This window comes from Nothobranchius furzeri, chromosome 9, assembly GCF_043380555.1.
Source record: "Nothobranchius furzeri strain GRZ-AD chromosome 9, NfurGRZ-RIMD1, whole genome shotgun sequence".
Classification (NCBI taxonomy): domain Eukaryota; kingdom Metazoa; phylum Chordata; class Actinopteri; order Cyprinodontiformes; family Nothobranchiidae; genus Nothobranchius; species Nothobranchius furzeri.
In genome coordinates, this window is record NC_091749.1 from 2,244,280 (window position 1) to 2,268,600 (window position 24,321).

The following is a 24,321-nucleotide window of genomic DNA, read 5'->3' on the forward strand; positions in this document are numbered from 1 at the left end:
ACTGACCTGAATTGGAATGTTTATTGTGTGATGTGCCTTGAGACGACTCCTGTCGTGATTTGGCGCTTTATAAATAAAGTTGAATTGAAAAAAGAATTGAGCAGGTATTATAAGATTGTTCTTCTTCCTGATCCTTTTCAATCATGGTTGTGTTGTAAGATCCCTCTCTTTAATCATTTTTGTTTAATGGAGATGTGCACAGCCATGTGTGAAATAAATAAATGAATGGGGATGGATGTATAAATAGATAGGTAGGTGGGTAGGTGGATGGATGGATGGATTGAATGTTTGGAATTTTACTGAGTAAAGTTTCTGAGGAACATTCTGGACAGTATCTGTCGTTGTTTTGGACTTATTTATTTAGATTTATTTATGGGTAAACAAAGGAAACTGAGAGCCTTACACATGTTTTGAAAGTGAGCCACCGCCCAGTGACAGTGGCCTAAAACCCACCCATTAGGACAGTGGGAGGGTTAAGAAAACAAATCTGCTGTGTTCATGATCTAAAACATGCAGCAAATGTCAGCTCAGTTTTTTTACAAAGTCCGACAGACCGGATCGGCAAGAAAATGATTTAAACATCTGAAAAGGTGGAATAGTGGCAAACTACATGAATAAATAAGGTATGTAATCAGATGTTGAAGCTGTGGCAAACTCAGCCTTCAGATATAAACACGTTTACCTTTTAGAAATTATGTTTACTTTCTCTGTTAAAGTCAAACAAAAAGCCACCAGACTGTTTTTTCTCCTATGTGCAACAAAGCGCAGCACACCATAGTTTACCGTTAACCAGAGACACGTCTACAGCATGCAGGATAGAGGCCCTTAAGAAACAGGATCGGGCATGTTAGTCTCTCTGCTTTTTGCTGAGTCGGCTCAGAGCGTCTTCTACAATGTCCAGCTCGTGGCGGATGTCTTTCACCATGCTGTTGATGTTGCTGGTGTCCTTCAGGACATCCACACTCTGGGTGTAGGGGTTGTAGTGCACTGTGAAGGGCCGCTTCAGCGTTTTGGCAAACTCCCTGTGGACAAAGCCCAGATATTTATGTTATTATCACAATAAAACATTTTACAACAAACTATAGCAATAAACAGACATGGAGAACAGTTTGAGAATGACACAAACAGTCTCAGAGGCTGCTGCTTTCCTTTACATGAACTCTAGAACAGGGCTCACCATCCTGCAACTTTTAGCTCTTGCCTCGATCCAACACACCTGAATAAAACAAGCTCCTGGAGACCTCGACAGGATAAGGAAGTGATCGTATCTGTCATGGTCTGCGTCTGCCCCCTCCTTTATGTGTCTCCTGGTGTCCTCCATCCCTCTCTAGATTCCTTTTTGTGCCTCATAGCGCCCTCATGTGTCCTTTGTCTGCGTCTCATTTATGTGTTTTCTGTTTGTAGGCATTCGATCATCCCCATCCCCTCCAGTTATAGCTCCAGCCTCTTTGTCCCCAGCTCTGTGTCTGTTGTGGGTGAGTGTGTGTCCATTCCCCAACTCAGTGTGTGTGTGTGTGTGTGTGTGCGTGCGTGCGTGTCCATTCCCCAATTCAGTGTCTGTGAGTGTATTTGGGTGTGATTGTGTGTGTGTGAGCTCTTCCCTCAGTCTTTTAGTTCAGTTTTGTGTTTATCTGCCCTCCTTTGGTTCTGCTTCCCCATTTAGATAAATTGTTCTCACCTGCCTTCCCTCCAGCCCTCACTCCACACACCTGCTTCCTGTTTCCCTGATTGTTCCTCCCAGTCTATTTAAGCCCTGTCTTGTCTTTGTCTTGTGTCGGTCCATTGTACGTGTATTCTGTCAGTCTGCTCGTGTTGTCTCTACTGTTTTTATCTTTTGATTCAGTTATGCCAGAACATACTTGTATGTTATGTGATGTAAACATGGCAGCAGAGGTGTCATATAGAATACAGACAAATAGAGCTAACGAGTGATAGAATGATGCTCTGGGAACGAGTGGTGGATGCTAGGCTTAGGCCAGACATGAGCATTTGTGAGCAGCAGAGTGGTTCCATGCCAACAAAGAGTACAACAGATGTTAGTTTTGCTTTAAGGATGCTGATGAAGAAGAACAGAGAAGGTCAGAAGGAGCTGCATTGTGTCTTTGTAGATAGGGAAAGCGTATGACAGGGTGCTGAGAAGAGCTGTGATGCATGATGAGGTCTGGAGTGGCAGAGAAGTATATTAGAGTGGAACAGAACATGTCTGAGAGCTGTGAGACAGCAGTGAGGTGCGCTGCAGGAGTTCAAGGTGGAGGTGGGACTGGGTCATGGATCGACTCTAGGCCCCTTCTTGTTTCCGTTTTGATGAGACAAGCTGACAGACGATGCCAGACAGGAGTCTCCAAAGCAACAGAGGGTGGAAAAGAGGTGCCGTGTGTGAAGCAGGGTGGAGTGGGTGGAGAAAAGTGTCCGGTGTGATAAAAGGGGTTCAGAAAGAATCACAGAAATGGTGTAGAAGCCAGTAGTGAGATGAGCCATGTTGTATGGTTTAGAGGCAGTGTCCAAGAGGACAAGACAGGAGACAGAACTGGAGGTTGTAGAACTCAAGATGTAGAGCGTCTTCTCAAAGGTTGGTGATCCTTGATCTAGAATGTTCTAAAGAGAGATCTGAAGTGGCATTGATTCCCAGTAGTCATGACAAGGACTTTAACAGTTCTATTGTACTGACGAAGAAAGCTTCAGGGTGCCAAATAACGTCCAGCAGCAGCTGAGCCGTCTCCTAAAGTGGATCCAGCTGTGGGATCGGGAATCCACCAGAGTAGATTTGAGCCCCTTGAGGAGAAGACTTCTGGAGGATGATCTGGTGTCCAGCAGGGCAGCAAAAAAGCCACTTTGGGACGGACTCGTCCAGGTGTTTGACTTCTGAGAACTGGAGGACCTCAGAAGAGATTCTCTAATGAATCTCCTTTGAACGGTTTAAAGCTTTGGGAAGAATGGTCATCTGGAGAAGAACAGGTTAGCCCTCCTGTCCATCCTGACTCCTCCAACTGGAAAAGATCCTCAGATCAATGTTCACAAATACATTTGAGCTACACCTCTCAAGCTGGCAGACGTAGGAGAGTCTCATTTTCAAAACACAAAGGGCAATATCCTTGTGTGCTGCAGATCGGTGATCTGGGAGGGGCTCGGAGTAGACTTGCTGCTCCTCCACATCGAGAGGAGCCAGTTGAGGTAGCTCGGGCTTCCTGGACACCTCCCTGGTGAGGTTTTCCAGGCCCGTCCAACTGGGAGAAGACCTAAAAGAAGACCTAGGACACGCTGGAGGGACTATTTCTCTCAACTGGCCAGGGAACACCTTAGGATTCCCACGGAGGGGCTGGCCCAAGTGGCTGGGGAGAGAAAATCTGGGCTTAGGCTGCTGCCCCCGCGACCCGACTCTGGACAAGTGGACCAAAATGGATGGATGGCATCGTAACGTATAAGAAACAAAAGTAAAAGTCTGAAAAAACTTTAACATTTGCTTAAATTGTGTTTAATTATTATTATTATTATTTAATCTACTGGAACGTCTGAAACGCTGTACATCTAAAGACTGACATTCATGCTTTTCAGTGTTGGGAACTGATGATAGGATTCATGATGAATGCTTTTCCTTATTAAAATCAAAACATTAGTGTGTTTACCTCATTTTGTTTTTGGCTTCTTCAAAACTTTCTGCAACAAAGTAGACCTCCTGGAACGTGGTTATCATGCACTCCTGGTTGCAGGTCAGGACGGGGTCAAACGGGCGGATGCTGGCCTCCCCAGACAAAGCATGCTAACAGCAGAAAAAGATGTTCTTTTTGAGCTGACACGATCACAGTCAGTGTCCGTTACTCATAGCTCCAGAACCTTGTTGGCGTCTTTTGTAAACAAACAGAATGATTTTAAGTCACCTTGAGTTCGCTGACCGAGGAGAGGAGTCCAGCTCCGTAGGCCTTTAACACTCCATCCTGCTTACACAGACCGAACTCCACTGTGAAGAAATAACACTACAACACACACACAGGTCGGGTGGTACCACCCGGTTAGTCCAACAGACCGTTACTGTGTAGGGTTCATGTAAAAACATCAAAACATACAAGTACAAAAGCTCTATGCTGTCATGGTTTCAGCTCGTTGAATGGAGCTTGTGCCACCCGTGTAGTTCAGCCCTAAAACCTTCTGGGCCTGAAATAGTTTTTCATAGCTTGGAAAACCAGAGACGCAGTAGCAGGAGCAACAGAATTAGCGCTGCAGGTCTGACTAGCCATGCTCCACTGTAGCCTCAGCAGGTCTAGCACTTGCCTGAACTTTGCTCTGCAGTCTGAGATCCGTAGCTGTGAATATGTCTGGTTGTGCGCTGCTCCGATGGGTCAAACTGATGTCCACCAGAGTGTGGACAGTTTGAAAGACAACCGTAGACTAGACTATATATCGACATGTATAGGATGGCTTGCCAGGCTAAGTTTTTTCTGTCATTCATCTGAAAACTCAACAAAAGTTGTGACAGAAAGTTTCAGGTTTAAAATCTAAAGCTGCTTTCACATCAGAGCCAGCTTTACCTCGACCAGGTATGGTGTAAGTGTTCACATCTGGGTAGCCCGATTGGCCGGCTCAAAATCATGCTTACCCTTAGGGGGAGCCCCCGACTGGAGGGTAGAATCAGCCAGTGATGGCTTCCCGCGTGTGCCATTCATTATCATTCTGGATGCAGTGGAGTAAACATCTCCTCTGCCTAAAGTTGTCTCTCTGTCTCCATCACTGTGATGTGCTGTAAGGAGCACACACACACACACACACACACACACACACACACACACACACACACACACACACACACACAGTGCTGCCAAGGCTTGAGCTGCCCCACAGCAGTCTGGCTACGATATCAGAGGCAAAGTCTCCAAAGCAACACTTTTGTTTAACTTAAGGGAGACACCACGGTCTTCTCCACGCGTCTTTGTCCCACCCGTGTGCTTGGAGGTTTTTGCGTTCCTGAGAAGTGTGTGTGAACAAACTCAACCAGTGTGAGACCTGGAACAGTGTCACCCAGCCCAGACCGGACCGGCCCTAATGTGAAAGCGGCATAAAATTCTACGGTTTGTAAAATCAATATTTATTCAACATTAATCATTCTGATGCAGTAATGGTAATAATCCTGTAATAAAGACATACATTGCTCAGCATACATGAGTACACCCCACTACATTTGTCAGAAAACCTTTAGTTTCCTTTCAGAATCAACATTTTCTACGAGATACCAAAATACAAAGTACTCCCAAAAATGTGAGACATGATTTCAAACAAGATTTGTTCATTTACACAATATAGTCTAGGAGACAAACCACACTGAAGATTACAGAATTCAAATGAGCACTTATTCTACCAAAGGTGAATCTGATGATTCATCTAAGAGGCGTCCAGCAGACGGGTGACTAGAAAAGGACATTACTTAACGGGGAAAAGCCCTTCCCATTCCATGCTGTCAGCAACAGCTCCACAAGGAAGAGAAACGTCACAAAATCTGAGAAAGGAAATCATTTCTTTACACAAAACAGGTGAGGGCTACAAGATCAGCAAAGCTTTACATATCAGTCAGAATATTGTAGCAAAAGTGATCCAAACATTTAAGAAAGATGGACGTGCAACCGTCTTACAGAGACGTCCAGGCTGTCCATGGAAGTTCACGTCTTGACAGGAGCACCTTCTGACAAGAAGGTTGCAGAACCTCTCCATGAAAGTTCACTGCAGTTAGCTAAAGCAGTAGAAAGCCAACATGGAGTTACTGTTTCTCGTGACATCGCTGCACACTGCAGAGGAATGGCATGCATGCCTATCGTCCGCAAAGGAAGCCTCTCCCAAAGCCCACGAACAAAAAAAAAAACACACCTAGGATTTGCTAGGGCCCATGCTGAAAGAGATGAAGACTTCTGGAACTCTATACTCTGGAGCAATGAGACAAAAATCACTGTTTTTGGAACTAATGGTTTCAAGCCAAGCCAGCTTTGTTTATAAAGCACTTTAAAAACAGCCCTCCCTGACCAAAGTGCTGAACATAAAACAGAATAAATTAGAATACAGTATGAAGTTAAAAGCACTAAAATCAAATAGAAATCCAAAACTTCATACGGTGTCGAAAGCCAAGCTAAAAAGGTGGGTCTTTAAAGATGATTTAAAAGTTTCCAGTGACTTTCTAAGATGTGCCGGCAGCAGCAACAGCGAAGGCGCTATCCCCTCTGAGCTTACGCTGTGTCCTTGGAGCGTCCAGGAGCAACTGGTCAGATGACCTGAGCGACCGAGAGGAGGAGTGAATGTGCAATAGCTCAGAGAGGCAGGGCGGGGCAAGACCGTTTAAAGACTTTAAAACAGATAAAAGAAGTTCAAAATGAACCCTGAAACGGACAGGAAGCCAGTGCAGTGAAGATAAAACAGGAGTGATGTGTGTTTTAAACCTTCAAAAGAAATTGCATGGTGCCTACAGTGAAGCATGGTGGTGGTGGTGTCCTTATGTGGGCTGCATGAGTGCTGCTGGTGTTGGGGAGCTGCATTTCATTGATGGCATCATGAACTCAACGATGTACTGCTCTACACTGAAGGAAAAGATGCTGCCATCTCTCCGTGCTCTTGGTTGTTGTGCAATTTTCCAACACAACAATGATCCAAAGCACACATCTAACGCTACTGCTGCATTTCTGAAGAAGGACAGGGTGAAGGTGACTGAATTGCTTAAACCGAAGACTTTGAAATCTAAGTTCTATTATTAACCTTAATTTCATGTTATGGAGATAAACAAGTGTTCAATAAAACCCAGCCTTGTGAAAATTCTGGAAATTGTTCTTTTGTTCATTGAGCTACTGATTAAATTTGTTCTTTTTAAAGGGGGTCTACTCATTTATGCTGAGCTCTGTATATATGGATTTCTGTAAGTCTACCACAGACGTAGAACAGCTGTGGCGTTTAGTCTGAGTTCCTTGCTTGCTGTCAAGGCTGAGCCCAGCTTCCCAGTGGAGGAAGGGTTATCACACCACAGCTGTTGCTGGTGAAGACTCTTGTTCTCACCGTGGCAAGTTTCTGTACTTCCTCGTCTGAGGCACCGAGCGACGCCAATCCAAGTTCCTGGGAGAATTGGGCGAAGCTGGGCTCTGCCAGCAAGGGAACATGACCCAGCAGTTCATGGCATGTGTCCCTACATACCACACACACACACACACACACACACACACGCACACACAAAAGAACACACTCTGTAAATGATATCCAACTGTAAGTCTAACGTGGTTTCCGGTACTCACGGCTCAGGCGTGTAAAGAGGCTCGGAGGCGTGGCGGACATACTGGGTGCAGTGGAACACTCTGAATGCCAGACCTGCTAGGAAGTCCCGGGGAGACAGGTACCCGGCTACGGGTCGAATGCTGAAACCTGAGTGCTCTGCAGGAACAAAATGTAAAAAAGACTTCATCAATTATCATTGAACACATTTAAAAATAAAATTGAGTGTCAAATTTGTAGTAAATACAGTGGGGCAAAAAAGTATTTAGTCAGCCACCGATTGTGCAAGTTCTCCCACTTAAAATGATGACAAAGGTCAGTAATTTACATCATAGGTACACTTCAACTGTGAGAGACAGAATGTGAAAAAAAATCCATGAATTCACATGGCAGGATTTTTAAAGAAGTTATTTGTAAATCAGGGTGGAAAATAAGTATTTGGTCAATAACAAATTCAACTCAATACTTTGTAACATAAACTTTGTTGGCAATAACAGAGGTCAAACGATTACTATAGGTCTTTACCAGGTTTGCACACACAGTAGCTGGTATTTTGGCCCATTCCTCCATGCAGATCTTCTCGAGAGCAGTGATGTTTTGGGGCTGTCGCCGAGCAACACGGACTTTCAACTCCCTCCACAGATTTTCTATGGGGTTGAGGTCTGGAGACTGGCTAGGCCACTCCAGGACTTTCAAATGCTTCTTACGGAGCCACTCCTTTGTTGCCCGGGCGGTGTGTTTGGGATCATTGTCGTGTTGGAAGACCCAGCCACGTTTCATCTTCAAAGCTCTCACTGATGGAAGGAGGTTTTGGCTCAGAATCTCACGATACATGGCCCCATTCATTCTGTCCTCAACACGGATCAGTCGTCCTGTCCCCTTAGCAGAAAAACAGCCCCAAAGCATGATGTTCCCACCCCCATGCTTCACAGTAGGTATGGTGTTCTTGGGATGCAACTCAGTATTCTTCTTCCTCCAAACACGACGAGTTGAGTTTATACCAAAAAGTTCTACTTTGGTTTCATCTGACCACATGACATTCTCCCAATCCTCTGCTGTATCATCCATGTGCTCTCTGGCAAACTTCAGACGGGCCTGGACATGCACTGGCTTCAGCAGCGGAACACGTCTGGCACTGCAGGATTTGATTCCCTGCCGTTGTAGTGTGTTACTGATGGTGACCTTTGTTACTGTGGTCCCAGCTCTCTGCAGGTCATTCACCAGGTCCCCCCGTGTGGTTCTGGGATTCTTGCTCACCGTTCTCATGATCATTTTGACCCCTCGGGATGAGATCTTGCGTGGAGCCCCAGATCGAGGGAGATTATCAGTGGTCTTGTATGTCTTCCATTTTCTGATAATTGCTCCCACAGTTGATTTTTTCACACCAAGCTGCTTGCCTATTGTAGATTCACTCTTCCCAGTCTGGTGCAGGTCTACAATTCTGTTCCTGGTGTCCTTCGAACGCTCTTTGGTCTTGGCCATAGTGGAGTTTGGAGTCTGACTGTTTGAGGCTGTGGATAGGTGACTTTAATACAGATAATGTGTTCAAACAGGTGCCATTAATACAGGTAACGAGTGGAGGACAGAAAAGCTTCTTAAGGAAGACGTTGCAGGTCTGTGAGAGCCAGAGATTTTCCTTGTTTGAAGTGAACAAATACTTATTTTCCACCCCGATTTACAAATAAATTCTTTAAAAATCCTGCCATGTGAATTCATGGATTTTTTTCACATTCTGTCTCTCACAGTTGAAGTGTACCTATGATGTAAATTACTGACCTCTGTCATCATTTTAAGTGGGAGAACTTGCACAATTGGTGGCTGACTAAATACTTTCCTCCCCACTGTATGTAAAACTGCAATGAAGGAATGGGCAACCTCATTGACAGAATGAATGACCACATTTATTTTGCTGTTTCCCATCAAGGTGATTGTTTTTGCTAAAAGCATGCCGGCTCTTGGAGAGTACAGACACTTTTTTCTCCTCTCCCTCCCTGCTCTCCCAAGGCTCTTGTGTCCTGTCTGCCTGGGCACTGCTCTTCTCTGCACTTTTTCTGGAAACTGGAAATTATTAAACATGGATCTGGTCCATTGGTCTCTCAATGCGATTGACAAAATCTTTTCAATGACGAGAACGGGAGAAGGGGCTTCCGGATGCCCCTCTGGAACAGAACCAGCTGGGCATATCTGGACTCCTGGAAACAGTGGAACCTGATCTGCCGGTCTCAACTGTCTGTAGAGGATTCTGAAGATGTTTGGATATTTGTTGTTTTGGTGTTGGGATTCCTGCTGTTTGGCCTGAGCGGTTACCTGGCATACCGGAAAATTAACGAGCTTTCGAGGAATATTGGCTTAATCCCGGAGCTCAGGGATGAAATGCATCGTGCTGTAAACTCACAAACTCAGGTAATTGTCAAGATGAGTCGTAAGCTTGGAACTTTGGCTGAGATTCAGGCTCTGGCACAGAATGTTGATTCGATCAAGGAAAGAGTTGACGGATCAGCACAGATTGGAATAGTTTGATAACGCCATTATTGGACCTGGAGGGGTTGGAAATCAACAAAACTTTAAGGCAGAGAGGAAATTATCTCTGTCTGGCCCCAAAACAATTCTTATCTGAATCTGGTGACCTTGAAGCCTGTGAGGCTGAAGTGTAAACTCACCTCAGAAGAAATGTGGAATGCTGCCGTTGCTATGGAAACTCTTTCTCCCTATCCCAGCCTGGGCGAGACTGTGACCGGTGAAGGCCGTGGAACCGTATCTAGGAGCCAATGTGCCCTCTAACCCAATTATCTCCCTCCCCTGTCCAAACGGAGGTGGTGAGCACTGCTCTGCGGCTGCGCACTCTGAAGTGAGGAGAGTCCCAGAACCTTCAATCCCCACCTAGTGAAGACTTATGTTGTGTATCGTCTGAAGTCTGTGCTTATCTGTCTGAGGTGTTTTGTTGCGTAGCAAAGCTGCCCTCTCTGTCGGGGGTAACTCTAAAGTGCCTTTTTTTTTTACCTCCCTCTGACTCTATCCTCATGTAAACCCTCCTGATCGATAACGGTAGCGCGACTCGTGCTGCGAATGACCACAGTCACCAATTCTTGTCGTGTGTCTATGTCTGTATGTATGTCTGTTCTTGGAATTGTGTGTACTGAAGCAATCGAATTTCCCTCTGGGATTAATAAAGTATTTTTGAATTTGAATGTGCAAGGGAGTTGCAGTGATTCAAGCGTGAGGTTGTAAAAGTATGGATGGCTGTTTCCAAATCCCAGCTGGAAAGAAATGGCTTCTCCAGAGACAGATGTGTGAGGAGATAAAGCAAAGACGTCACCAACCAATCTCGTGACCATCGAAGAAGAGCCAATTATTACTTCAAGAGTTGTGACTGAGCTCTTCAAAAGATGGGACCAGTGACCAGTCAGTATAAATGTAAAACTGACAGATAAACGTGTGATAAACCACAGAGAAGCTGACTGTCATATTATATAAGCAGATGACAAAGAGACTCAGGCTGCTCTCATGTCAATCTCAAAGCCCCCACCCCACCACCATCGCTCTCTGGGGAACATCTTACCCATCAGGAATTGTGAAACCTCCTCCAGCTGAGGGATGCTGTCTTCGCTGTAGTTACAGTGTTTGGTCAGGAGTGGGAGGTTCTTCAGATGCTCTCTGCAGGCGTGGTCGGGATACAGCTGGTTGAGCTCCCTGAACACCTTGCCCCAGGTACACACCTCTTCTGCTGTGTAGTTGATGTGAGGTATGGCACTGCCGCTTTAAAACACACCTTCACTCAGTTCATTCAGCAACATGAAATATGAGACATGGCGACACTGCAACATAACTATATCTATCCTTTCCATTGGTGCTAAATAGTACTGCATAGAACAATGTCAGAACCAGCATCAGTGCATTATTTATTGTATTGAAAGTGTTCAAATAAAATGTCCAGAGGATGCTATCGCCCTCTGCTGCTCACGCCCTCTCCGCTGATCACGGTGTCCCATGAATGGTCCAGCGTGTAGACTTCTTCGCCCCGTTCATGGTCCTGGATCCACGCCTCCTTATTTCAACTGCTTATTTGATCCATCTTTTTCTGTGTTTATGATCCGTGTGTTAAAGGCAGCAGAGGGCCATATCATCCTCTGATATCGGATAAAAGGAAGTGACGCCACCAACATCTGGCGGTTACCCTGACGAAGATGGCAGTGACGTCGAAACATGTCGGCAAAGGTAAAAACAAACCTTCACCACTCTGTGTATAATGAAGAACTAAAGAAAATGAAATCAGAACACAAACACAGCACGAACGTAACAAAGAAACTGTTAATCACCTGCTGATTGAAATCAGATGTGTCGAAGCAGGGTTAAAACTAAAACATGCTGGATACCAGCCCTCGAGGCCCGGAATCGAATGGCCCTGCTCTAGTGTGTCGGGTCTCCCTTTAGGTCTCCTCCTGGTTTGACGTGCCCAGAAAACCTCACCAGGGAGGCATCCTAACTAGATGCCCGAGCAAGGGCGAGGTTGGGGGTCGCTACTAGGGCTCAAGACCCAATTGTTTTCTGAAAAGCCCCAAATCTAATGTTGACTTTTGAAGAGCAAAGAAAATTGCTGACAGCCTGCTGGAGTCTCCCCAGAAGAAGCGCTTCAGGGGCCTGCATGCTGTGCCTGACAGATAGGCTTGGGGAGGCTGAAACATGGATGTTAGGAAGGTTTTGTTTTAATTTTTGGGACTAGAAGAACCACAAAAGTTTGAAAGCAAAATCTGGGATGACTCAGGTTTGTGCATCTTATTTAAAATGTGTCAGTAAAGTTTTGCTGGTGTAACGTGAGGAAATATGGGTTTTCTGTCACAAAGGTCATTTGACTCGGCTGGGTCAAAGCTGGGTCGCTGAGAACTTTCACCCACAGATTGAGACCTTTGCAGACGTGAAGTCTGCAAGAGTCTGCTGGAAACCATAACATCTGAACACCTGCAGGGCCAGAAGATGTGGAAAAGCTAGTCATAACATAACATAAAGTCTTAAACTTCCTTTCCGTTATTTTAAGTTGTTAAATGATCAGTATTATCACTTTGCTCATTATAAATGTGTTTTAATCAAATGAATGATTATTATGCTTTGGGTAATCATAATAACTAATGAATCACTGCTTAATTAAATAATGTTCTGAGGATGTTTTAGTGGTGACCTTCACACACACACACACACACACTCTCTCACAGTAAACTCCAAAACACATTTGCTGACGCACACGTTTTGCTTTGAGAAGAGAAAGGCTTTTGGTAAGTTTCAGTCTTATGATTCAGTTCGTAATGGACAACGAAAGAGAGAGGACCTGAAGAAACCAAAGGGGGGACAGAGCCGATCGGCTCATCCCCCCCCCCCCCCCCCCCCCCCCCCCACGCTGTTCCTGTCAGCCAGACAGAATAGCTGAATCGCAACTTCTAACGCAGACTCATACCGAGTCTTTTGATTTCTGAGTGAACTAAACTTAACAAAACGCATCTGCAAACGTTTTTCCATCAACTTGTACCGCGGGCATCTCTGGACCGGGTTCGCAGGACACCTACGTCTCCTCTGCCAGCCGCTGGTGTCACCTGGATGAACATCACCATCCTCTGGCGGCCCGGATCTAAAAGAGGGTCCACGAATTTGGTGAGGCAGAACACGGTAGTTAGCGTTTGATGCAGTTTTTCAATAAGACCTAAGTTTATCCAAACCATCACCTCACTCAGACACCTGTTCTTCCTGAAGCAAAATCTGACACTCACACGCATTCATCTCACCTCATGTTCAAGCTTCATACATTCACCACAAGGTCTATTTGAGCAAGAACAGCATATCAACTGTTAAAGATTGTTCAACAAAGTTGCCAATGTTGATTGTTACTTCACCTGTCCCTGATTACTCTGCCCATGTGTTCCTGATTCCCTCGTGTATTTATACCTCCCTCCTGGTTGTTGTCTTGGTCGGTTCATTGTCGTTGTCCATGTTCGTTCGTCCTGTGCTCCCGTCCTACAATAAACAGCTTTTTATTTTTTTACATCCGTCTGCCTGCTCATCTGCCTCCTGGAACCCACCACCACACATGGTCTGCCATCTCCACCCGCAGAACATGACAGAATGAACCAACCAAACCTGGACCTGTGGTGAGCTAATACATCTGTTCCTGGAGGATTATTTTTTCTTTTTTGTCCCTTTCAGCTGTGGGAGATTTCTGGCCTGGAGTTTTTGTGTTCGGTGCATCCTACCTGTTCTCGGGGTGGTCGAAGTTCCTCTGGGAGATCCTGGCGCATCCTACTTCGTCTTCGGGGTGGTCAGGGTCATTCTCCTCCAGCTGTTTTTGCCCAGTCCCGTTCTTCTCCTGAAGCCGCGGATCCTGGAGCCACAAGGGAGTTACACCACCTATGCACGCCATTATTCTCCGGTGTGGTAGGGCTGGTCTCCCCGCTCTTCTCCGGCTTCCCTTCTCCCGAGCCTCTGCCGATGGACCCAGCAGATCGGGATGTGCACCTGCTCTGATTGGGATGTCGAGTACCTGCCGCCGAGCTGGGCTTCCACGCGTCGCTCCCGCTATTCAACCACTTCCTGGTCCACGCCTGCAGGTTCTGTGCCTGCAGGTTCTCCACGCAGCAGTTCCTGCTGGGGCCTATGCCTGCTGCTGCAGTTCGTTTCTGTGTTCCTGGTGTCCTGTGTTCCTGGAGTCAAGTGTTCGTGTCAAGTGTTCGTGTCAAGTCAAGTCATCGTGTCATGTCAAGTCAAGTCATCGTGTCAAGTCCAGTCAAGTCAAGTCATCGTGTCATGTCAAGTCAAGTCATCGTGTCAAGTCCAGTCAAGTCATCGTGTCAAGTCCAGTCAAGTCAAGTCATCGTGTCCAGTCCAGTCAAGTCAAGTCATCGTGTCAAGTCCAGTCAAGTCAAGTCATCGTGTCAAGTCATCGAGTCCAGTCAAGTCATCGAGTCTGAGTTTCCCTGGTCTACGTTCTTGGCCACGTCTGATGGGTCGTAAGACGGAGTGCCGCCTGAACCGAGAGGCCCCTGCTCCACAGCCCTGGATGGTGTTCCTTGTTCCCTGGTCTTGTCTTCTGTGTTCCCTTGTCATGTGTGCCCTGGTCTGGTCTTCGTTCGTGCCCGTGTCTCCTGTGTTTTGTGGCTTGTGGGCGTCTGGTATCTGCCCCTTGAGGGGGGGGGGGTACTGTCATGATCCGCCCCCAGCCTCCCTGAATGTGTCTCTCCTGCCCTGATTTGCCTAATTGTTCTCTCCTGTCCCTGACTACTCTGCCCATGTGTTCCTGATTCCCTCGTGTATTTATACCTCCCTCCTGGTTGTTGTCTTGGTCGGTTCATTGTCGTTGTCCATGTTCGTTCGTCCTGTGCTCCCGTCCTACAATAAACAGCTTTTTATTTTTTACATCCGTCTGCCTGCTCATCTGCCTCCGGAACCCACCACCACACATGGTCTGCCACCTCCACCCGCAGAACATGACAGCAACCTCCAGCAAAATAACAAGATCAGATTCCCTTTCATCACTGGCAATGAGTGAAGAGGGAAATGTGTAAAGTAACAGTGTTTATTAAAGGGACTTCACGGAGTTTTGAATTTTTATGCTCGCGACTGCCCCCTCAGGCCAAAAGCGTAATGGCAGCTTCAATAGTAGGCTCGTGCACGAGGCGCGCTTGCTGTACGTGCACACTCCTTAACGAAAATAACAGCTGAGACAGTCCCGTGTGTGTGTGTGTGTGTGTGTGTGTGTGTGTGTGTGTGTGTGTGTGTGTGTGTGGCCCGGAGGACAGAGGACAGGAGAACACGCAGCTAATTAATTAAATAATGTGGTTCTGTACCTTTCTCTTCAGCACAGCAGACAAAGGTTTATGATGGGTCAGTCCTCCTGCATGCTCAGATCATTCCCTTCCCTTGCTTGAAAAGTTGTTCCAAAATGAAAGTTGAACCCACATCTTTTTTATCTGTGAATTCAATGCCGTTCGGCGAGTCTCAAATAAAAATTTGGGCATCTTACTGTAAAAAATATACCATTAATGTAAAAAATAACTCTAAATGAACTATGTTCACACCCAGAATCAAGCCCAGGTCTTCTGCATGAGAGTCAGACATCTTACTATGGGTAACTTACTTACTTACTTTAAACACATATGTTTAAATCTGCCTACAACCTCTGATTTTATTGAAATGTTTCTCTCTGTTTTTTCTTCTTTGGGTTTTATTATTGTTTTATTGTATTTTATTACGTGTTTTGTGTAAAGTGACCTTGGGTGTCCTGAAAGGCGCTTTGAAATAAAATGTATTATTATTATTATTATTATTACTAAGTGAGATATAGCACCAGTGACATTATTTTGTATCTGAAGTATTTGTATCCTTGATGACAGCGATCAAAGAGCGGTTTGGAGTGAAAATGGCTATTTTGTTGCTAATTTGCAGGAAATAACTAGAAGAAAGTTCTACAGAAAGTAGCTAAGGGTCCTCAGAAATGTAGCTAGCTTTGTCACTAGGCGTTAGGAACAGCGACAAAGTGGCACTGCCTCTCTCTCTGCTGCTAAAGCTACGGATAGCAAATGCTACGGGCGATGCCTGAGCGTGAACGCGCATGAAGCAGCTTGCTCGACCCGAGCATCTCTCTTTTTCTGTCATTTTACAGAAAAACAGGCAATCACAGTAAAAATGCCAGGGCTCATTCTACAGGACCAGGGCATTGCAGGAGAACGTATGAAGAAGACATTTATTATTTCTATACATGTTTTGGCTGTCAGACTTCCTTACAGCCCCTTTAATGATGAACGTTTTGTAACCATTTGTTACAGATCAGTAAATGAATTTTGTCCTCATGGGCTCCTGTAGAAGGAAACGTGACATCAAATATGGTGTCGCCCAGAGACAGCGTGTTTCTCAAAGTCAAGCCGCCTGGCCTTGCGAGGCGATTTCTTGCGAGGCCAGGCGCCTTGCTTACGAGGACACGGTCCTTCCTTGGTCAAACAAAACAGTTAAATGGAACACACTTGCATCACGTGACCGCGGCTTCCACGGCGGTTACGTAACGTCACGTGACATGGGAGATAACGTTATATTTTATATGTATTAGTGTCACGACTTCAGCCCCACATCACTCCTCCAACTGGGATCCCTCCTCCTAACTACAACTCCCAGCATCCCTCTCGCCACCTACGCCATCACTCCCCGTCTATATACGGAGGTGTCGCTCTCTCGCCACTACTCAGTCATCGTTTCAACGATCCGACTCATGAGATTTCGGACTACCAAACTCCCCGACTATCACTGACTCAGTAAGTCAACTCTTTTCTACTCTGGAGTATCCGCTCGGCCCTCCCTCTGGTCCAGTCCCACGGTCACTCCTAGATCAAACCACATGCCGGTTTATTCCCGACGCTCGCTCTTCCGCCTCTGGGTCATTCAAACACGCTACAGCCGAACTTCCTGGTCTCTCAGTTCATCCGCCAATCGTCACAATTAGTTTCAATATAAACATATAAGGAGGCTTTTACTTTTTAAATTGTGTGTATGTTTGTTAAATTAAAAATATAAGTGAGTTACTACCAGCTAACCACTGAAGCTGCAGCTAATAAGCAACTAGCCAACCAGAGATTACTTATTTGGATCTAAAAAAAAACATTCTATAAATTAGTTGACTTACATTTTAACTTGAAAATTGTCCCCGAAGTAGCTGCCGGCTTCTGATCCACCATCCTTTTGAGAATACCGCGGTGTATTCTGGGTAATTTTTGACCAAGGCTAGACTACAAGACACCTCCTGCGTATCCTCACTCAGCTAGCTAAACGGCTAACAAACGGAGAACACACGCCTCGGTAGAACATGAACATTGGAACACGTCTTGGCCGCTCCTGATGATGTATCTCCTAGGCAACTGGGGCGGGGCCAAGACATCAATGCGAGGTTCCTTGGCATTGAGAAACACCCCTTGACCCACTCCATGTATTTTAGACCTGATTTTTATGGTTACATGTTTTGAAACTGCCAATATTTTTCAACAGCTGGGCATCTTTTACGTCATTTACTACAACATTTTATTTGGATATTTCCAGAGATTAGTGGTAAAAACTACACGTTGTCACTTTGAGTGTATGGAATTCATCATTTATTCATGTTAGTTCTTAAGTTTTGTTCATACCCTTAAAGGAAACAGAACAGCTGTCATCGACATGTTTATACTGACACAAGTAATAGCAAATCTAAAATCACGACATTGCTTTAAAACTGGAGTGCAGCAGAAATGGTTTAAAACAACAACCATGGTCCATAAACTAATAGTTTATACACTTGAAGGAGACCACTGCAGCCAAAGGATTTGTGAGACTCAGACACCTGTTGACAGGTGTTTTAACCCCCAGCTCATTAGTGAAGTGTTCTCATTTATCTGGGACTGTTTTGTTTTAATTGTTATTATTTTCAACCACAATTCAAAAGCAAAGTTTTCTTTCAAGGCTCAAGAACCGTTACTTTCTCCTGGTGATCACCACTCTGATGCACTCATGCACCAAAAACCTTATATACAATAACCTAGTTGTAATTACTTTACTTTCAGGTGCCAGCTGTGTTTATGCTGTTTTTATTTATCCTGTGATTTTTCCTTTTGCTTTGAACATGTAATGTAATTATTGTTTTTTGCAGTTTCATTGTGCCGGCAGAACTTTCTGTTGTTGAACAACGGCAGTAGAGCTTTCTAATTCTAATTATTTTGCCTAATTATAATTTAGGTATTTTCTTTTTCCTAAACGTTGAGTTTCTTTCAGTGACTTCTGTGAATTTTGTCTTCTCTTTGACGGAAGGATTTGAATAAATGTGAGGATTGCTGCATAAACATGGCTCAGATCCTAATGTAAAGTCCCAGAGAGGATTTGTTTTCACAGTATTGTACGGAGGTTAACAAAAAATGTATTATATCACCATATCAGTTCATAAGTGTAATCTAGTACTTTTGTCTGCATTACGATGGTTAAAATGTGAAAGTTGAAATGTTTCATGTAGAAAATCACTCATCTGGGCTAAGCCCCAGATCCTTTTCAATCCTAAATCTGCCCTTGTGCCCGAGCCACCTCAACTGGCTCCTCTCGATGTGGAGGAGCAGCGGGTCTACTCCAAGCCCCTCCGAATGACAGAGCTTCTCACCCTATCTCTCACCCCGGCTTTCCACGGGAGCCGTCAGCAGCACGTTACTGCAGCAGCACGTCATAGCTGCTGATAGGAACCGCTGTGATCAACAGAACCTTTTCCACCGGAGCCGTCAGCAGCGCGAGTCGGCCGCGTCTCAGGAGCAGCATGTCGCGGCCTTTACGCGCCGGTTCTATTTTCTACGCGCGACGCCTCTGAAACGGGTCAAGTTCGACATTTTTGGGGAAGGAAAGACAGGAAATCGGACGCGGAAATTGAGAGAAGCTACCGAGATTTTCAGAATAAAGAACGTACTGCCTTCCGGTTGCTTTACTTTTAAAATAAGTTACTAGCTGTGCGTCCCCGTGAGAAGTTATCACCTAGCTAGCGGTCTCCTTTGTTTTTCAGGTCCGTATTGGCGATTATAAAACGGACAGAACATAAAACATAAACCTTTTGGAGCCATGTTGTAGTTTTCTCCTGCTTGTTGTTGTGTTTACTGACGACGTCACTCGTGCGACTTCGTGCTCGGTCGGTGACAGCTGCTCCCCTGTTGCTATGCGGCTCGTGGGAAGGGCCAAGCAGCAGCTTACGCGAGCAAGACGTGCTGCTGCAGTAACGTGCTGCTGACGGCTCCCGTGGAAAGAAGTGGTAAGGGAGAGGCCAGTCACCCTGCGGAGAAAACTCTTTCCGGCCGCTTGTATCGGCGATCTCGCTCTTTCAATCATAGGTGAGGGTAGGAAGGTAGATCAATCGGTAAATCGGGAGCTTCGCCTTCCAGCTCAGCTCTCTCTTCACCACGACAGACCGGTACAACACCCACATCCCTGCAGATGCAGCACAAATCTACCTGTCCATCGTTCCCTCACCCATGAACAAGACCCTGTCCCTGACCTGGGGAAGGCATTCTACCTTTATCCGACTCAGTACCACGGTATTGGATTTCTCTTGTAGAAGAACACAGAACACAGGTCTGTGTGTGATCTGCATGAAATATTTTAGATTTATGAATATGGTGAAAGAGGAGATGAAGTCAGTTGGTGTGGGGGTAGAGGGTGCAGAAGACAGGACTAAATGGAGACAGATGATTGGCTGGCAAGACATCTCAAAAAGACGAGCCCAGAGAGAGGGAAGAGAAGATCGGTCTCCTGAGGTCGAGCACCACATTGCGCCAAGCTACATGTGAACAATCCAGCAGACGACCAGCCTTTACTGTTTTCATCTCTTTGAAATCCTAAACTTCAACACAGCTGCCGTTGTCAGGCCTTCATTCAGGATCGGTCATTTCTGTCCTTAAGTTTCACAGCATGAAAAAACAAAACTCTCAGGACAAAATGAGAACTTACTGTTTGAAGTTCAAGGCCAGGTCAGCAAAGTATTTCCTTCGTTTGCGGTAGACATTGTCTTTAAATCCCTGTGAAAACAGTTGTCGGTTAAACTTTCTTTCATTTGACTCCATTTTCTTGAATTTCAAAGCTTGTTTATGAGAGCTGCTCTAAACCAGAAGTCCATACCGGGTGATCGGCATCTAGTTCAGAGCCGTACATCAAAACCTTGTTGGCACAAAGGTCCAAATCAGCGATCTTCTTGGGGAACCAGGGAGCACCCTCCACACCTAAAATCAGCATCATCACTGAAGTTGTTAGGTGAACTTTAACAAATCTAGTCAGGAGCAAACGGCTACCGTCATCAAGTAGAGCAGAGTTGTGAGGCGACGTGATCTCAACAACATCCGTGTGCTTCCTCAGCAGCTGAGTCAGCTCCTTCAGCTGTTCGTGCTCCGAATCACAGTCCACGAAGATCTCAAAGTCCGAGTCCCTACGTTTGGATTTACGAGACTCAATATGAACAAGGTTGACATGTTTGTCCTGCAAAGTATTAAAAACAAACAAAGATTATAACAACAAACAGATGGATACCCATCTAACGTCTGTTGTCCCAGAGCAGAACAGGAAGAGTTCAGATCCCATCAGAATGGTTAAAAAACCCACCTGGAAAAGCTTCAGAGCCCTGACAAGACCTCCCACTTCATTTTTCAGAGTGAAGATGATGGTTGCAGCACTTTTCTTGGAGTTGGATGGCTGACCCAACAGGTGTCTCCAGCTGTCCCGATTCACATCTCCTCCACTGGACGTCACCTTATCGTTTAAGCAGGAAAACACCTGGATAACTGTTGCTGCCGGGGCGCTCTACAGGTAGTGTTTGAGTGGAGGTGGGGGTCTATGCTCTCCCTCCTCTGAGCGCCCTGACCTAGTTGCTGTGGAGGACCTGATGCTGCCGGGAACGATGGCCCCTCTGATGGCGTTTCCTTGCCTTCACTTACTTGGCTCAACCCGTGTGTGTGTGTGTGTGTGTGTGTGTGTGTGTGTGTGTGTGTGTGTGTGTGTGTGTGTGTGTGTGTGTGTGTGTGTGTGTGTGTGTGTGTGTGTGTGTGTGTGTGTGTGTGTGTGTGTGTGTGTGTGTGTGTGTGTGTGTGAGAATGCTTTTAAACTGTTATGGGAATTTGGGGTCATTTTAATTCTGTAAAGCACTTTGTCTGAAAATCGCTTTATAAATAAAATTTGATTAATTGATTGGTTTATTGATTGATTGATTGATTGATTGATTGGTTTATTGATTGATTGATTGATTTATTGATTGATTGGTTTATTGATTGATATTGATTGATTGATTGATATTGTTTGACTGGTTTATTGATTGATTGATTGATTGATCAATTGATTGGTTTATAGATAGATAGATAGATAGATAGATAGATAGATAGATAGATAGATAGATAGATAGATAGATAGATAGATAGATAGATGGATAGATAGATAGATAGATTGATTGATCGATGATCGACGATCGATCGATCGATTGATCGATTGATTGATTGATTGATTGATCGATCGATCGATCGATGCTCTAATTTACAGTGGCTTTCTGACTGATGTTTGGTCACTTATGAATGCTGGCGATGCTTTCACTGGTAGCATGAGACGGAGTCTCCAAACCACACAAGTGTCTCAGATAGGGCCGCTCATCCAGGATGGCTCATCAGCGTTAGCTGTGACAAGAAGGTTTCCTGTGTTAGTCAGTGTAGAGTCCAGAGAATTGAGGTACTACCAGGAGACAGGCCAGTACATCAGGAGACATGGAGGAGGCCGTAGGAGGGCACCAGCCCAGCAGCTGCACTGCTATCTCCACCTTTGGGCAAGGAGGAACAGGAGGAGCACTGCCAGAGCCCTGCAACATTACCTCCAGTGGGCCACAAATGTGCACATGTATGTTCAAACGGTCAGAAACCAATTGCATGAAGGTATGAGGGCCCATTGCACACAGGTGGGGGTTGTGACCACCAAGATTGGCCAATTCACCACTGGTGCCATGTGCTCTTCACAGAGTCCTGAGACGATGTGGAGAACGTTCTGCTGCCTGCTACATCCTCCAGCATGACCGCTTTGGCAGTGGGTCAGTAATGGTGTGGGGTGGTATGTCTTTGGAGGCCCCACAGCTCTCCATGTGCTCACCAGAGGTAGCCTGACTGCCATTAGGAACCGAGATGAGCTCCTCAGACCCCTCGGTTGGCCCTGGGCTCCTCCTAATGCAGGACAATGTTAGACCTGTGGCTGGAGTGTGTCAACAGTTCATGTAAGACGAAGGCACTGACGCTATGGACTGGCCCGCCTGTGCCCCAGACCTGAACCCAGCTGAGCACATCTGGGACACTGTGTTTCGCTCCATCCACCAACACCACGCTGCACCACAGCCTGTCCAGGCTTTAGTCCAGGTCTGGGAATAAGATTCCTCAGGAGACCATCCACCACCTCCTCAGGAGCATGCCCAGGTGTTGTAAGGAAGTCACACGGGTAGGTGGAGGCCACACACACGACTGAACCTTGTTTTGAGGAGATTCCATCACTGCTGGATCAGCCTGTGTTTTTCCACTTTCATTTTGCGTGTGCCTGCAAATCCAGACCTCCACGGGTTGCTAAATTTGATTTCCATCGGTTAGGTTTGTGTGATTTCGTTGTCAGCTCATTCAACCATGTAAAGATCAAAGTGTTTAACAAGCATATTTCATTCGTTCAGATCTAGGATGTCTTTTTTCTGTTCTCTTTATTTTTCTTGAGCAGAGTACTTTCTCTCCAAGGTCAGACAGTTGCTGAAAACTTTCTTCTACAGGGGAAATTATTTCCTCAACAGCTTTCTTCTCAGTACATTTTAAAGGAACATGGAACTATCGGTCAATAACAGCAAAGACTCCGTCCCGTCCCGAGTGAATATAGCATGTCCAGTCCACGTGTGACTGGCTTTACGTGTCAGAGATCTCTGTAAGTAGAGCCACGATCAAACTGAATGTTTACGAATATTCTCGTGTCTTTTAGTATTCTTACATAAATCAGTACAATTTCAACTAACTGGCTGCATCTTTTTTTCTTACTGCAGGATATGAATCATAAATGTTAGGAAATAAAGCTGACTCAGTCTTTCCTTAAAGACCTAAAGCATGTGCATGCATTTAGAGCTACTCACGTGTTTGCTGCGCTTCTCCTCAGTGTTGGCAGAGTCAAAAGCACTTCCTTTACCTGGCCCAGGTGCATCTGACATGTTGGTACACGGGACCGTCTCTGGATCAGTAGACATCTTCAGAGTTTATAATCTCGGCATGGTATTTTTAAGAGACAGCTGAGCCGCAGAGCACACACTGCTGGCTGTTCGTCAGGTCAGACAAAGACTGACAACCAGCTGCAGTCAGGAGGGAAACAGCTGCTGTATTTATGAAGCTTACGGGGTAGGGGAGGGCGCATGGGGCGTCAGTGACAGCTAACGTGGACATCGCTGCAGAGAACAGCAATTACTGCTTCAGTTCGTCCATATAAAAGAGGTGGTCCCTAAAAAAAACAACAAATCCATCACATTTGATGTTTCTGCTCTGATGCTGGTGAACATGAGCCTTCACTAACTTCTGTTGCTCCATGTTACGGGGTCATGGGGTCATGTGAAGGGATCATTTCTGGACAAGACTTGAGCCTTTCCAAACCCTGAATGCTCTGATGCGTAACATTTATAAACTATTAATGGGAAACCTGACTACCACTACAGGCTCATGACCTGGGTGGGACTTTCAGACACAGTCCATAGTTGATTTAAATCTTGTCTTGAAGACGGGGTTTTGTTGTCTCTATTGGTGATCACAAATCGAAGCTGATCACCATGACGTGGGATCCCCCAAGGCTCAGTTCTTGGATCACTGCTCTTCAATCCCTACATGCTCCCACTGAGTCGTCATAAACAATAACAATAATGCACATCATAGTTATGCAGACGACACCCAGATCTACCTAGCTCTATCATCTAGTGACTGTAGTCCTCTAGACCAGTGGTTCCTAACCTGGGGGTCCCTACCCCCACAAGGGGGCGCCAAAGCCTCTCAGCGGGTCGCCAGGACCTCTCCACTTTAAGGGGTTAAAACTTCATTTATTACTTGTTTATAGCCTACATTTTGCTCACATTTTTTTTCATGAGTGAAAAGTTTACTGATATTAAGACAGGAAATAATTAGTACAGAAAGAGTAACACACTTTTAAGAACATTTTGCTCAGCTCACTGTTTTATTTTCAAGTGTCAAAAGTTCATTAAAGATAGGACTGGTTGATTAATCACAGCCTTTACAGTAAATAATCTACTATAAACAGTAATGTACACATTTAAGTACATTTTGCTCAGTGTATTTTTTATGTGTCAAACGTTTATTGAAAGGAATGATTGATTTATCGTGTTTACAAGAAACAATGTGTTCAGAAAAGTAACACAAACTGTCAAGCACATTACGCTCTGTTTGGTTTAATGACTTTGTTCTGTACTGGAGCCTACTATTACTGTTATCTATTGAATCAAAGCATATTAAAATGTGCTTGAACCATTTTATCATTTCTTAATAATGTTTGTACTGGAAGAGAGAATGGGAGGGGGTCGTC

The 24,321-nt window shown here is 45.3% G+C and overlaps 1 protein-coding gene across 1 annotated transcript; it reads right to left on the reverse strand.

Moving 5' to 3' along the window:
- Positions 1 to 336: 336 nt before the first annotated feature.
- On the reverse strand, positions 337 to 23,093 carry LOC107381938 (tryptophan 5-hydroxylase 1). Its single transcript, XM_015953872.3, has 11 exons — positions 22,877 to 23,093; positions 20,350 to 20,496; positions 20,043 to 20,226; positions 19,873 to 19,973; positions 19,705 to 19,772; positions 10,790 to 10,986; positions 7,254 to 7,389; positions 7,021 to 7,147; positions 3,876 to 3,971; positions 3,624 to 3,757; positions 337 to 1,022 (listed from the first exon to the last, which is right to left on the reverse strand). The coding sequence occupies exons 1-11, from the start codon at positions 22,985 to 22,987 to the stop codon at positions 848 to 850; spliced, it is 1,476 nt and encodes a 491-aa protein (XP_015809358.1). The 5' UTR covers positions 22,988 to 23,093; the 3' UTR covers positions 337 to 847.
- Between the last annotated feature and the right edge of the window lie 1,228 nt (positions 23,094 to 24,321).